Here is a 16,252-nt window from a genome sequence, read left to right on the forward strand (position 1 = left end):
CCATTAAAAATATCCGTCTAATTTTACTGTCTTCCGCTTAGCCTCTCTGGGCTGCACTCCCTCGGTCTGACTGGGCAGTTATCCATCTATTTTGATTTTTCTCTTTTTTTTTTTTAAATTTTAAAGTTTTATTAAGAAGAAATAATACAAATAAAGGAAAAGACAAAGAAATAAAATAAAAATAGACAGAGAATACATAAACAATCATCTCTCACAAACCACAATCAAGATAGATACAAACAATCAACTGCAAACTAACATCTAACAACTAACATCTACCCAACCATACACACTGGGAGATGGAGAGAGTTAAGCATCAAAAAAGGCAAAGGGGGGAAAACCCCATGGTTACTCCGATCCGACACCTCTGCTTTTAACCCATTTATAAATAGGGTCCCATTCCTCTTGACATTTTTGCACATTGCCGTTTCTTAATCTTGTGGACATTAGGTCAGATTCTGCGGCTTCCAACAATTTGTTAATAAATTCATCTCTATTGGGAGTTTTCCCATTTTTCCAATATTTGGCATACAAAATTCTAGCTGTGGTAACTATATACAGTAACAGTTTCAATTTAGAAAGAGGCAAGCTTTGTCTACAGATATTTAACAAATACAATTCCGGCACATGGTTAATTTGCATTTTTAAAATTTTTTGGATCCAAATATTAACTTGTGACCAATATTTTTTAGCATGCTTACATTTCCACCATATATGAAACAGGGAGCCTTTAGCTTCTAGACATTTCCAACATTTGTTGGAGTATGTAGGATAGATTTTTGCCAACCTATCGGGCGTAAGGTACCATCTATAGACCATTTTATATAAATTCTCTTTCAGTTCTGCTGGTTTCATCAGTTTTATGTTACGCTTCCATAGTTGTTCCCATTCTTCCAAATCTATATTGTAACCTATTTTGATTTTTCTCGTTGTAAATCGCATAATTTACAAAGAGTCAAGCATCAATGGCCAGCATCCCGGAACTTATTTATGTAATAAATCCTAAGTTTTGTCATCCAGCGCTACAAATACTATGCAGCTTTTGTTGTGGTTGTTTGCCTTTGGGCTTGTTTTGGTACTTCTGTGTGCAGCCTTCCTGCTATTTCCGCAACTATCGATTGAAGGAGCAGAGCAGAAATATTTATTGTTTATAGCCAAAGGCCATCACAATAGAAACTTAAGAGCTTAATGATTAAAAAAGACTTAAAAGCATCGTCCACAAGAAAGGCGATAAGGCAGCCCCCCCAAAAAAAATTATCGCCCCATAAGCCTGTTGAATAGAGCTGCAAAACTCTATAGTAAATATCTTTTGCATAAACTGGAAGACTGGGAAACTTCCAATCATGTAATCCATCCTAACCAAGCCGGCGTTAGGAAGGGACAAAGCGCAATGGAGCACTGTCAAAAACTTCACCGTTTAGCCCTTTCAGGCATTAGTGGCCCTACCAAAGCCCTTTATGTAGCATTTGTAGATCTAGCTGCTGTTGATTGAAGGACCCATCCTTCAGTTGTCTTGACTCACTCTGTGTGACCCATCTTGAGTCCCAGTGAGAAAGAGGGACTGTAAAAAAAATAAAATGAGTTTGTGCCCAGGACTCTCCCTTTTTTCCCCCCTAGAAAAAGGAAACGAGGACGAACCAGAGAAGCCTCACTTGGACTCCCGCAGTTTGATCTTCGAATTAGACTCATGCGGCGGGAACGGGAAGGTCTGCCTCGTGTACAAGAACACCAAACCCGGTATGCTCCAAAGGCCCACTGCTGGTTTCAGTCTAGCCCTGCTTGGAGAAATTCCAGGTCTGTTTGGGCTTGGCCTACGCGGGCAAGGGCTGTCAGGGCAGTGCCCCCTCCCAAATATGCCAGACACACCCTCTCCTCTTATTTGTGCTTTGTTAATTAAGACCATAAGAGAAGCCCTGTTGGATCAGGCCAGTGGCCCCTCCAGTCCAACACTCTGTGCCACATAAGAACGTAAGAGAAGCCATGTTGGATCAGGCCAATGGCCCCTCCAGTCCAACACTCTGTGTCACATAAGAACATAAGAGAAGCCCTGTTGGATCAGGCCAATGGCCCCTCCAGTCCAACACTCTGTGTCACATAAGACCATAAGAGAAGCCCTGTTGGATCAGGCCAGTGGCCCCTCCAGTCCAACACTCTGTGTCACATAAGAACATAAGAGAAGCCCTGTTGGATCAGGCCAGTGGCCCCTCCAGTCCAACACTCTGTGTCACATAAGACCATAAGAGAAGCCCTGTTGGATCAGGCCAATGGCCTATCCAGTCCAACACTCTGTGTCACAGAAGAACATAAGAGAAGCCCTGTTGGATCAGGCCAATGGCCCCTCCACTCCAACACTCTGTGTCACATAAGAACAGAAGAGAAGCCATGTTGGATCAGGCCAATGGCCCCTCCAGTCCAACACTCTGTGTCACATAAGAACAGAAGAGAAGCCCTGTTGGATCAGGCCAATGGCCCCTCCAGTCCAACACTCTGTGTCACATAAGAACAGAAGAGAAGCCATGTTGGATCAGGCCAATGGCCCATCCAGTCCAACACTCTGTGTCACATAAGAACATAAGAGAAGCCCTGTTGGATCAGGCCAGTGGCCCCTCCAGTACAACACTCTGTGTCACATAAGAGAAGCCCTGTTGGATCAGGCCAATGGCCCATCCAGTCCAGCACTCTGTGTCACATAAGAACATAAGAGAAACCCTGTTGGATCAGGCCAATGGCCCATCCAGTCCAGCACTCTGTGTCACATAAGAACATAAGAGAAGCCATGTTGGATCAGGCCAATGGCCCATCCAATCTAACACTCTGTGTCACATAAGAACATAAGAGAAGCCATGTTAGATTAGGCCAGTGGCCCATCCAGTCCAACGCTCTGTGTCACATAAGAACATAAGAGAAGCCATGTTGGATCAGGCCAATGGCCCATCCAGTCCAACACTCTATGCCACATAAGAACATAAGAGAAGCCATGTTGGATCAGGCCAATGGCCCATCCAGTCCAACACTCTGTGCCGCATAAGAGAAGCCATGTTGGATCAGGCCAGTGGCCCATCCAGTCCAACACTGTCACAAAGTGGCCAAAAACCAAGGTCCATCAGTGGGGCCAGAACTCCAGAAGCCTTCCCACTATTGCCCCACAAACACCAAGAATACAGAGCATCGCTTGCCTAAGGCAGTGAGTTCCATCCAGGCCTGTAGCTACAGGGGGGTCTGTGGGGGCCCTGCCCCCTGACGTCCTGTTGGGTGCCCCAACTCAGGGGACCTGACCTCCCCTCCATCTCTTGCCACCACCGCAGGGGTGAAAGGTGAGAAGTTGGGAGCTACCCCTATATCTCCTCATAATTTAAATTGCACGGGAGGGATACCCAGGAGCTGCTGTTCCTCCCATGCCATTCAAAGGGCCCTCAAGTGGTGGTGGTGGAAGGGAAGGTCAGGCACCCTGAGTTGGCCACCCTGAATTTCGGCACCCAGGGGAGGGGGGCCAATAAGAGCCCCTTGACCTTTTTGCATGCCCCTCAGTATTTAAAATCCTGGCCACGGGCCTGGTTCCAACTATACCCTGTGGCTAATCGCCACTGATGGACCTCTGCTGCAGATGCTTATCCAATCCCCTCTTGAAGCTGGCACCACCTTCTGTGGCTGTGAATTCCACGTGTTAATCACCCTTTGGGTGAAGAAGGACTTCCTTTTATCCAACCGCTCAGCAATTTCATGGAGTGTTCACGAGTTCTCGTATTGTGAGAAAGGGAGAAAAGGACTTCTTTCTCTGCCTTCTCCATCCCATGCATAATCTTGTAAACCTCTATCATGTCACCCCGCAGTCGACGATTCTCCAAGCTAGAGAGCCCCAAGCATTTTAAGCTTTCTTCATAGAGAAAGTGTTCCAACCCTTTAATCATACTAATGCCCTTTTCTTAGCGTCCCCTGGAACCTCCTCCAAAAAGAAATCCTGTCAGGTCAAGGCACGGTGACTTTGTTTCTCTGTCTTGCGTCCACTGGTATTCATAGGGAAAGTGTTCCAACCCTTTAATCATTCTAGTGCCCTTTTCTTAGCGTCCCCTGGAACCTCCTCAAAAAAGAAAACCTGTCAGGTCAAGGCACGGTGACTTTGTTTCTCTTTCTTGCTTCCAGTGGTCTTCATAGGGAAAGTGTTCCAACCCTTTAATCATTCTAGTGCCCTTTTTTTTAGCATCCCCTGGAACCTCCTCAAAAAAGAAATCCTGTCAGGTCAAGGCACAGTGACTTTGTTTCTCTGTCTTGCTTCCAGTGGTCGCCCCGGATTCCGAGATCTGGTTCCTGGACAGAGCCCTCTACTGGCACTTCCTCACCAAGACCTTCACTGCTTACTACCGACTCCTGATCACCCATCTGGGGCTTCCACAGTGGCAGTATGCCTTCACCAGCTATGGCATCAGCCCCCAGGCAAAGGTGAGCAGCGAGGCACAAACCTCCTTGATTTGCTCTCGAGCACCATCAGGACAGCCCTACGGCTAAGGAATCCCATCTGGTTTCAAGAATCTCTCTTGTAGGACTCCTAAGAACAAAAGGGAAGCCATGTTGGATCAGGCCAATGGCCCATCTAGTACAACACTCTGTGTCACAGTGGCCAGAAAAAGGAGGTCTGGCAGGACCAGGACACTAGAAGCCCTCCCACTGTTGCCCCCCAAAGCACCAAGAATACAGAGAATCCCTGCCCGAGACATAAGAACATAAGAGAAGCCATGTTGGATCAGGCCAATGTCCCATCCAGTCCAACACTCTGTGTCACATAAGAACATAAGAGAAGCCATGTGGGATCAGGCCACTGGCCCATCTAGTCCAACACTCTGTGTCACATAAGAGAAGCCATGTTGGATCAGGCCAATGGCCCCTCCATTCCAACACTCTGTGTCACATAAGAACATAAGAGAAGCCATGTTGGATCAGGCCACTGGCCCATCCAGTCCGTGTCACATAAGAACATAAGAGAAGCCATGTTGGATCAGGCCAATGGCCCATCCAGTCCAACACTCTGTGTCACATAAGAGACATATGTTCTTATGTGACACAGAGTGTTGGACTGGATGGGCCATTGACCTGATCCAATAGGGCTTCTCTTATGTTCTTATGTGACACAGAGTGTTGGACTGGGTGGGCCACTGGCCTGATCCAACCGGGCTTCTCTTATGTTCTTATGTGACTCAGAGTGTTGGACTGGATGGGCCACTGGCCTGATCCAACAGGGCTTCTCTTATGTTCTTATGTGACACAGAGTGTTGGACTGGATGGGCCACTGGCCTGATCCAACAGGGCTTCTCTTATGTGACACAGAGTGTTGGACTGGATGGGCCAGTGGCCTGATCCAACAGGGCTTCTCTTATGTTCTTATGTGACACAGAGTGTTCGACTGGAGGGGCAATTGGCCTGATCCAACAGGGCTTCTCTTATGTTCTTATGTGACACAGAGTGTTGGACCGGATGGGCCAGTGGCCTGATCCAACAGGGCTTCTCTTATGTTCTTATGTGACACAGAGTGTTGGACCGGATGGGCCACTGGCCTGATCCAACAGGGCTTCTCTTATGTTCTTATGTGACACAGAGTGTTGGACTGGATGGGCCACTGGCCTGATCCAACAGGGCTTCTCTTATGTTCTTATGTGACACAGAGTGTTGGACCGGATGGGCCACTGGCCTGATCCAACAGGGCTTCTCTTATGTTCTTATGTGACACAGAGTGTTGGACTGGATGGGCCACTGGCCTGATCCAACAGGGCTTCTCTTATGTGACACAGAGTGTTGGACTGGATGGGCCAGTGGCCTGATCCAACAGGGCTTCTCTTATGTTCTTATGTGACACAGAGTGTTGGACTGGAGGGGCAATTGGCCTGATCCAACAGGGCTTCTCTTATGTTCTTATGTGACACAGAGTGTTGGACCGGATGGGCCACTGGCCTGATCCAACAGGGCTTCTCTTATGTTCTTATGTGACACAGAGTGTTGGACCGGATGGGCCACTGGCCTGATCCAACAGGGCTTCTCTTATGTGACACAGAGTGTTGGACCGGATGGGCCACTGGCCTGATCCAACAGGGCTTCTCTTATGTTCTTATGTGACACAGAGTGTTGGACCGGATGGGCCACTGGCCTGATCCAACAGGGCTTCTCTTATGTTCTTATGTGACACAGAGTGTTGGACTGGATGGGCCACTGGCCTGATCCAACAGGGCTTCTCTTATGTGACACAGAGTGTTGGACTGGATGGGCCAGTGGCCTGATCCAACAGGGCTTCTCTTATGTTCTTATGTGACACAGAGTGTTGGACTGGAGGGGCAATTGGCCTGATTCAACAGGGCTTCTCTTATGTGACACAGAGTGTTGGACTGGATGGGCCACTGGCCTGATCCAACAGGGCTTCTCTTATGTTCTTATGTGACACAGAGTGTTGGACCGGATGGGCCACTGGCCTGATCCAACAGGGCTTCTCTTATGTTCTTATGTGACACAGAGTGTTGGACTGGATGGGCCACTGGCCTGATCCAACATGGCTTCTCTTATGTTGCAATTAGTGGGGGATCTCCAGCCACCACCTGAAGATTGGCAATGAGATCCATAAACAGAGGAGGTAGAGAAGTTCTTTCTCTCCTTCTCCATTTCAGCCAATTGAGCCCCCGCCGCCCGCAAAGAAAAACCCCACTGTGTTCCCAAAATGGAAGGAGCATGCTGAAAATTGATCCCACCACTCCCAGGATCTGGTTTGGTCTTTTTATTCAAGCAAAAGATTCATTTACGCAGCCCTGGCCAGCTGTCTTCCTCAGAGTTTCCCAGGAAGACTGCCAGTTTGGTGTAGTGGTTAAGTGTGCAGACTCTTATCTGGGAAAACCGGGTTTGAGTCCCCACTCCTCCACTTGCACCTGCTGGAATAGCCTTGGGTCAGCTATAGCTCTGGCAGGAGTTGTCCTTGAAAGGGCAACTGCTGTGAGAGCTCTCTCAGCCCCACCCGCCTCACAGGATGTCTGTTGTGGGGAAGGAAGGGAATGGAGATTGTAGGCCACTCTGAGACTCTATCCTTGAAAGGGCAGCTTCCGGGAGAGCTCTCTCAGCCCCACCCGCCTCAAAGGATGTCTGTTGTGGGGAAGGAAGGGAAAGGAGATTGTAGGCCACTCTGAGACTCTGTCCTTGAAAGGACAGCTTTCGGGAGAACTCTCTCAGCCCCACCCACCTCACAGGGTGTCTGTTTGTTTGGAGGGAGATAAAGGAGATTGTGACCCTCTCTGAGACTCTGAGATTCAGAGTGGAGGGCAAGATAGTCAGGTGTCTTCCCTTCTCTGGCCTCCAAAACCTCCTCCAACTGGAGACTCTGGGGACTGAACTTGGGACAGGCTGCCTCCCAAGCAGCTCCTTGAGCGCTGAGGTCATTCACCGCATTCCTGGGTGAGACATCGGGCCCCACGCCCTCTCCCCGCCCTTCTCTGGGCTCCCAGGGTGGATAAGCCGGCTGACAGTCCTTGAGGCCATTCCACGCTGCCTCTGCCCACGTGGGGCTCTTTTATCGGAAGTTTGGATCAGGTGCATCAACAGAAAGGCAGCTCACCTTGACGGGCGTCTCTGGGCCTGAGTTCTCTGCTTCATGGGGGTTTTTTTGGATCCCAGTCTTCAGCCCCTAAGTGGTCGACTTCTTGTGGAATCTTGAGCGACAAGCTTATTGCTGGCCAGAGCCCTTTTTGTAGAAGGATCTCCTTTACATATTAGTCCACGCCCCCCTGATGTAGCCAATCCTCCGCGAGCTTAGAGGGCTCTTCGTACAGGGCCTACTGTAAGCTCCAGGAGGATTGGCTACATCAGGGGGCATGGCCTAATATGCAGAGGAGCTCCTGATACAAAAAGAGCCCTGCCGTTGGCAGATGTGGACCGTGAAATAACTCACTCAGAGGCAAAATATTTGACAATAGTGCTCTCTCTAAAATGAAGGCCTGCTAATATGTACGAGAGCCAGTTTGGTGTGGTGGTTAAGTGTGCGGACTCTTATCTGGGAGAACCGGGTTTGTTTCCCCACTCCTCCACTTGCACCTGCTGGAATGGCCTTGGATCAGCCATAGCTCTCCTAGGAGTTGTCCTTGAAAGGGCAGCTTCCGTCAGAGCTTTCTCAGCCCCAACTACCTCACAGGGTGTCTGTCTGTCTCCTGAGAGCCAGTTGGGTGTAATGGTTAATTGTGCGGACTCTTACCTGGGAGAACCGGGTTTGATTCCCCACTCCTCCACTTGCACCTGCTGGAATGGCCTTGGGTCAGCCGTAGCTCTGGCAGAGGTTGTCCTTGAAAGGGCAGCTCCTGTGAGAGCTCTCTCAGCCCCACCCACCTCACAGGCTGTCTGTTGTGGCAGAGGAAGATAAAGGAGATTGTGAGCCGCTCTGAGTCTCTGAGATTCAGAGCGGACGGCAGGATATAAATCCTATATATATAAATCCAAGTGCCAGGGAGGGACAGTGGCTTAGGGGAGGGATGGTGGTTCAGTGGTAGAGCATCTGCTTGATAAACAGAAGGTCCCAGGTTCAATCCCCGGCATCTCCAACTAAAAAGGGTCCAGGCAGGAAAAACCTCAGCTTGAGACCCTGGAGAGCCGCTGCCAGTCTGAGTAGACAATATTGACTTTGATGGACCCAAGGGTTTGATTCAGTATAAGGCAGCTTCCTATGTTTATATGCTTAATTTCTTCTTCTTCTTCTTCTTTTTCTTAGATTTTAACTCTAATGTTATATTGTTATAATGTTTTATAATGCTAAAGAGTTGTACAGAATTTTATATTAATATTAAGTAGTCTTTCAGATTATTTAATTATGTCTTATAATAATAATATAATAATAGATTTTATTTGTATCCCGCCCTCCCCGCCTAGGCGGCTCAGGGCGGCTAACAGCATTTTATACCTTTACATTAATAGATAAAAACTTTAAATTTAACAATTAAAATTAAACATATACAAACCAGTTAATAGATTTAAAATACATCATTTGAGTTAATTTAAATTTATCTGGCAGTAGCAATGGTTAGTTCTGTGACGCTGATTCTGCCAGTTTAAATAGTTCGATAATAATGTAGATGGCAGATCCTTTATTCACAGCAGTTCAGCAGTCGGTGTCGATATACGCTTGTTTGAAAAGGGCGGTCTTGCAGGCCCTGCGGAACTGGTCAAGGTTCCGCAGGGCCCGCACTTCCTCCGGAAGCTGATTCCACAGTGCAGGGGCCGCAGCTGAAAAGGCCCGAGCTCTGGTGTTTTGGAGCTTGACCTCTCTCGGCCCAGGAATCGCCATTTTATTTTTTCCCACTGACCTCAGTGCCCTCTGGGGTTCATATGGGGAGAAACGGACCCTTAGGTAGGCTGGTCCTCGGCCATATAAGGCTTTAAAGGTAATGACCAACACTTTGTACTGGACTCGGTATGTAATTGGCAGCCAGTGCAGTCCGCGCAGCCCCGGCCGTATGTGCTCCCATTTCGGGAGCCCCAACGGAAGCCTGGCCGACGCGTTCTGCACTAGCTGCAACTTCCGGGTCCGGCACAGAGGTAGCCCCAAGTAGAGGGCATTACAGTAGTCCAATCTTGAGGTGACCGTTGCATGGATCACTGTTGCGAGGTCGCGACGTTCCAGGAAGGGGGCCAGCTGCCTTGCCCGCCTCAGATGGAAGAATGCTGACTTGGCAGTGGCTGCTATCTGGGCCTCCATTGATAATGAAGGCTCCAGTAAAACACCCAAACTCTTTACCTGGCGCGCTGGTTTCAATGGTGCGCCGTCGAAGGTTGGGAGAGCTATTTCCCCTCCTAGAGCGCCGCGACCTACACAAAGGACCTCTGTCTTCGCTGGGTTCAGCTTCAGCCCACTCAATCTGAGCCACATCGCTACAGCCTGTAAAGCCCAATCTAGGTTCCCCGGGGCGGAGCCGGGCCGGCCGTCTTGCGATTACGATTACCGGTTTTCCCTCTTGTTGTTAGTCTTATCTTGGTTTTAAATTATTTGTAATCTGTTTTCTATTTACTGTCTTATTTTATCTTGCGCTTAAGACCATTGGTCAAAGAAGCTAACCAATAAGAGTTCCTCAGTGAGCATCCTTGCAACCAGCGCTCTTCTTGTAGCAGGAACTCCTTTGCATATTAGGCCACACATCCCTGATGTCACCAATCCTCCTGGAGCTTACAGTAGGCCCCGTACTAAGAGCCCTGTAAGCTTTTGGAGAATTGGCAACATCAGGGAGGTGTGGCCTAATATGCAGGGCTGTTTTTGTAGCAGGAACTCCTTTGCATATTAGGCCACACCTCTCTGATGTCACCAGTCCTCCTGGAGCTAATATGCAAAGGAGTTGCTGCTACAAAAAAGCCCTGGCCGGAACTTCTTTGCATATTAGGCCACAAACCCCTAAGGTAGCCAATCCTCCAAGAGCTTACAGGGCTCTTAGTAGAGGGCCTACTGTAAGCTCTTGGTTGGCTACATCAGGGGGTTGGTTGGCTACATCAGGCCTAATATGCAGGTCTTTTTGTAACCGGAACTCCTTTGCATATTAGGCCACACCTCCCTGATGTAGCCAATCCTCCTGGAGCTTACAGTAGAAGAAGGCTGCAGTTTTATAACCCGCCCTTCTCTCTAAATCAGAGACTCAGAGCAGCTTACAATCTCCTTTATCTTTGTCAAGCATCGATATTTCAAAATAATCAAGCTTTTGTTTTTAATCAAAGACTTGTTTTATTGAAACTCCATGACTTGCTCCGAGGATGGATACCTTGGAAGTAATGCTGGATACAGTGTTGAGTATCTTATAGACTACTTCAAAAGGCAGGGTTACAGATAACTTCAAAATAATAACATAAAAGATGCAAATAGGGTTGAAGGTTCAAAGGCTACTCGCTACTGTCTCTTTTATGACTAAGGAATGTTCACATCTCCATTTCTCACACATTCTCTGCTAGCTGATAAGACATTGCTGTGTGAATCTGAGGGAGGGGCACTTTACACCGTTAATACAAGGTTACACTAAACTTCCTGGATTCAGAGGGATTTATTATGCCTCCACAGGGGGGAAGGGAGAGAAAGGGAGGGAAAGAGAAGAAAGGTATGGAAGAATCTAGCAGTTAGAAATAGCATGCTTGACAGTCTTCTTCCCCCACAACAGACACCCTGTGAGGTGGGTGGGACTGAGAGAGCTCTTACAGCAGCTGCCCTTTCAAGGACAGCTCTGCGAGAGCTTTGATTGGCCCAGGGCCATTCCAGCAGATGCAAGCGGAGGACTGGGGAATTACGGTAAACCCGATTCTCCCAGATAAGAGTCCGCACTCTTAACAACTACACCAAACCGGCTCTCACTTGTAGCAGCTGGAATGGCCTTAGGTCAGCCATAGCTCTTGCAGGAGTTGTCCTTGAAAGGGCAGCTTCTGGGAGAGTCCCCTCAGCCCCACCCACCTCACAGGGTATCTGTTGTGGGTGGAGTGGAGGGGAAGGTAAAGGAGATTGTAAGCCACTCTTGAGATTCAGAGCGAAGGGCAGAGTATAAATCCAATATCAACTTTTTCTTTCTTTCTTCTTTGTTCTTTCTTTCTTCTTCCTTCTTTCAGAAAAAAGCCCTGAACTAGGGTATTTCTGCGTGCCAAGCAGAGGCTCTGCCACCTAGCCACGGCCCATCCTGCACTTAACCACTACGCGAAACTGACTCTCAAGTAGGCCCTGTACTAAGAGCCCTGTAAGCTCTTGGAGGATTGGCTACATCAGGGGGGGTGTGGCCTAATATGCAAAGGAGTTCCTGATACGAAAAGCCCTGGCAGGAACTCCTTTGCATATTAGGCCACACACCCCTGATGTAGCCAATCCTCCTGAAGCTTACAGTAGGCCCTCTACTAAGAGCCCTGTAAGCTCTTGGAAGATTGGCTACATGAAGGGTGTGTGGCCTAATATGCAAAGGAGTTCCTGATACAAAAAGAGCCCTGCATGCAACCTCCTCTCCCTTCTGCCTCTGTGGGTCGTTCTTTCCAAGCCACGTCAGACCAGGTTATCTGGAGGATGTTTCTTAGGGCGCGTTTCCTCATCTATGAGTCAGGACTCAAAAATGGGTCACGGGGCAGCCCTCCCCAGTGGCCGCTCCCCTTCCTTTCCACTGCTCTCTTTTGTGTTTTTGGAACCTTGGGTCAGCCATAGCTCTTACAGGAGTTGACCTTGAAAGGGCAGCTTCTGGCAGAGCCCTTTCAGCCCCACCCACCTCACAGGATGTCTGTTGTGGGGGGAGAAGATATAGGAGATTGTAAGCCGCTCTGAGTCTCTGTCCTTGAAAGGGCAGCTGCTGTGAGGTTGGGGGGGCTGAGAGGGCTCTCACAGCAGCTGCCCTTTCAAGGACAGAGACTCAGAGTGGCTTACAATCTCCTATATCTTCTCCCCCCACAACAGACACCCTGTGAGGTGGGCGGGGCTGTGAGGGCCTTCACAGCAGCTGCCCTTTTAAGGACAGAGACTCAGAGCGACTTACAATCTCCTATATCTTCTCCCTCACAACACATACCCTGTGAGGTGGGTGGGGCTGAGAGAGCTCTGCCAGAAGCTGCCCTTTCAAGGTCAACTCCTGTAAGAGCTATGGCTGACCCAAGGTTCCGAAAACACAAAATAGAGCAGTGGAAAGGCAGGGGGGCGGCCACTGGGGAGGGCTGCCCTTTGACCCCGTTGGCTTACAATCTCCCCCCACAACAGACACCCTGTGAGGTGGGTGGGGCTGAGAGGGCTCTGACAGAAGCTGCCTTTTCAAGGACAACTCCTAGGAGAGCTATGGCTGACCCAAGGCCATTCCAGCAGATGCAAGCAGAGGAGTGGGGAATCAAACCCGGTTCTCCCAGATAAGAGTCCACACACTTAACCACTACACCAAACCGGCTCGTCATCAGTCTTGACAAAGGCAACTAAATGTGTGACACCGACTAACTTGGACTGGCTTTATGTGGCATGAACTTATTCTTTATCCTAACACCTCACTGAAATAGTGGCTGAACTGTGAAGTGGGATAATTTGTTTCTTGAAATGCCTGTGTGCAATTCATTACAGACTGTTTTCTTACAATTTTGGTCTCTGAGTCAAAAGCAGACTCTTCTCCTTTAAAAAGCACCTGTGTGCACTCTGGTTTATTTTTCTGCAGACTGTTTGAATTCATTCTAGCGCAGCCTGTTTGGGAAAAGAGGGTATGTCCAAGTGCCTAGGTGCACTCTGGTGTCTCATATTGCAGTCTGTTTAAAGGAATGTTAAAGGGCCTTTGGAATATTAAAGGGCCTTTGGAATATTAAAGGGCCTTTGCGCGTATTTATAGTGTTCATCTGAGATTATTCAGACGTAGAGTCTACTCAGAAGTAAGAGGCCAGAAGGTTTTTCCTATCACATACTTTTTCCTGTAATAAATGTTTTGATAGTATAATTTCACCCTGACGTTTCTTCTATCATAGTTTTGCTTAAATTCAGGGAGCCCCCTTTTTCTTCTATCATAAAGGAGACTTTGTTAGGCCAGGCCAAGTGTGTCATAAAATGTAATGCCAGGGAGCAGAGATAAACTTTATAAAGGACAATTAAACATTTTTTTTAAAAAAAACACACCTTAAATTATGCTTAAAAGGTTAGCAGTCTTGCAGTATTTTGTTTATTTAACAGTTTCTGATAACTGACCCCTCTTGCTCTGAATTATTGCATCAAAATCTAGAGACAAGGTCTCTGCTGTAGCAAGCTTGAGTATGCTGTTCAGGTGTGTGTCTGTAAGTTACAATTGACATTCCTTACAGAAATCTTATAGTCAGTGCTTTGAGCCTAAGACCCAGGGGGAAACATGAAACGGCTGGGCATTGCTAAATTTGGACTTAAGTGGCTTCATGGGATGGGGATAGAGGATATGGAAACAGGTTCCCTGAATAGGTCCGCAAGGCAACAAACAACCAGAAGGAAAGCAGACCCTTTGTGTAAAAGCCATTGCTGCTTCCACCAGCTTCTGCCTCTCGTTTCCCTCTCGACTTGTGCATATTTCTGGTGATGTGTTCAGACAGAGAATCCAGGCTTCCTGGGCCCAGCCTGAGCCCTGTTTTTTTTTCCTTGAGTCAGCCATCCTTAGCTGAAGAGGTAGTTGCAATACCAGTTTCTGGGTGTCTTCAGCGGTGGCACTTAAGCTCCCCAGCGATCGAGACAGCAGTTCTGGGATGCCACTGCAGGAAGTCAGGTTTGACGGCATTTTGTTGTCTATCTGCCTCAGATATTCAGGAGAAAATCCTGCCATTAAGGTATGAGCACCATGGTCCCTTCCAAACCCAGTTCTGAGCAGGAAAGACAATCAAGGTACCTGCCCTCTAGCACAGGGATTGCCAAACTTGCTTAACGTAAATGTCAGATGGCTGAAAGCCACAAGACATGGACATCAGGTGTTTGAGAGCTGTGAGACAAGGAAGGAAGGAAAGAGAGCAAATAGAATAATAGAGTCAGAAGGAACCTCCAGGGTCATCTAGTCCAACCTGCTGCACAATGCAGGAAACTCACACATGCCTCCCCCTAAATTCACAGGGGACCCGTGGCGCAGATTGGTAAAGCTGCAGTACTGCAGTCGGAGCCCTCTGCTCACGACCTGAGTTCAATTCCAGAGGAAGCTGGTTCAGGTAGCCAGCTCCAGGTTGACTCAGCCTTCCATCCTTCTGAGGTCAGTAAAATGAGTACCCAGCTTGCTGGGGGGGGAAGGGTAGATCACTGGGGAAGGCAATGGCAAACCACCCCATAAAAAAAAAAAAACCTGCCGTGAAAACGTTGTGAAAGCAACGTCACCCCAGAGTCGAAAACGACTGGTGCTTGCGCAGGGGAATACCTTTACCTTTTTAAATTCACAGGATCTTCATTGCTGTTGGATGGCCAAATAGATGGGGTGGGAGGAGGGAGAGAGAGGTGGAAAGAAAGCAACTTTAACTCTAAATGCATTCTCCAAGCTGCCACCCCATTAAAAAAAATCTGCCATGAAAACGTTGTGAAAGCAACATCACCCCAGAGTCGAAAACGACTGGTGCTTGCGCAGGGGAATACCTTTACCTTTTTAAATTCACAGGATCTTCATTGCTGTTGGATGGCCAAATAGATGGGGTGGGAGGAGGGAGAGAGAGGTGGAAAGAAAGCAACTTTAACTTTAACTCTAAATGCATTCTCCAAGCTGCCACCCCATTAAAAAAAAAATCTGCCGTGAAAACGTTGTGAAAGCAACATCACCCCAGAGTCGAAAACGACTGGTGCTTGCGCAGGGGAATACCTTTACCTTTTTAAATTCACAGGAGCTTCATTGCTGTTGGATGGCCAAATAGATGGGGTGGGAGGAGGGAGGGAGAGGAGGAAAGAAAGCAACTTTAACTCTAAATGCATTCTCCAAGCCAGCCAATGGGGCGGTGGGGGCTTCAAGAGCCACACAATATACCTGAAAGAGCCACAGTCTGGCCTGCAGTTCATTTTCCTCCTCCTCATTGGTCCTGTTTTTTTTTTTCCCAGCAATGGTTCAGCATGTACAAACCCATCACCGTCAACACGGCGCAGCTCTCGTCGGAGGCGGACACTTTCGTGAACAAGCTGGACCCCAACAAGGTTTTCAAAAGCAAGAACAAGACGCCGGTCCTCAAGAAGAAGCTGGCCTCCCAGCCCCCCGCCTCTCAGAAAGGCCCAACGGGGCCAGGCTCCAAGAACCCATCGCAGTCCGGAAGCTCTGCGAGGAGATAAAGACTCTCCCTGGCCACATGGCAACCTCTCGAGATACATCGGCATGGAAAGCGGCTGTTAACACCCAGCACATGAGCTGCTTTGTTTGGCAGCGCTTCTTAGCTCCAGATATTTATGCTTAAAGTATTTATTTGGGAAACCACAAAGTCCCAGTGGGATTTCCTTTGAGTCGAACGGGCTCGATGCTTGCTGCGATCGTCCCAACACAGGCATGCAGGGTGGCACGTGGAATTCGTCCTCGTTTTCATATAGAATTGATTAAAAGCAAAAAAATAAATCAGAATTACTATTTGCTGGCCGAAGAGGAGGGAGCTCTTATCTTTTGTGTAGCGGTTCAGCGCGCGGACTCTTACTTGGGAGAACCCGGGGTTTGATTCCCCACTCCTCCACTTGCAGCTGCTAGAATGGCCTTGGGTCAGCCATAGCTATTGCAGGAGTTGTCCTTGAAAGGGCAGCTGCTGTAAGAGCTCTCTTAGCCCCACCCACCTCACAGGGTGTCTGTTGTGGGGGGGGGGGGATGTTAGAACG

The 16,252-nt window shown here is 48.4% G+C and overlaps 1 protein-coding gene across 1 annotated transcript in view; it reads left to right on the plus strand.

The window, feature by feature from the left end:
- TPGS2 (tubulin polyglutamylase complex subunit 2) overlaps window positions 1-16,026 on the plus strand; it is a 35,158-nt gene extending 19,132 nt beyond the window's left edge. Inside the window, exons 5-7 of the mRNA XM_060236242.1 lie at window positions 1,618-1,737; window positions 4,277-4,437; window positions 15,500-16,026. Of these exons, the coding sequence (XP_060092225.1) occupies window positions 1,618-1,737; window positions 4,277-4,437; window positions 15,500-15,724 (506 nt within the window). The 3' untranslated portion in view covers window positions 15,725-16,026. The remainder of the gene's footprint in view (window positions 1-1,617; window positions 1,738-4,276; window positions 4,438-15,499) is intronic.
- The last annotated feature ends 226 nt before the right edge of the window (window positions 16,027-16,252 follow it).

Source organism: Heteronotia binoei, chromosome 4 (genome assembly GCF_032191835.1).
Source record: "Heteronotia binoei isolate CCM8104 ecotype False Entrance Well chromosome 4, APGP_CSIRO_Hbin_v1, whole genome shotgun sequence".
NCBI lineage: Eukaryota > Metazoa > Chordata > Lepidosauria > Squamata > Gekkonidae > Heteronotia > Heteronotia binoei.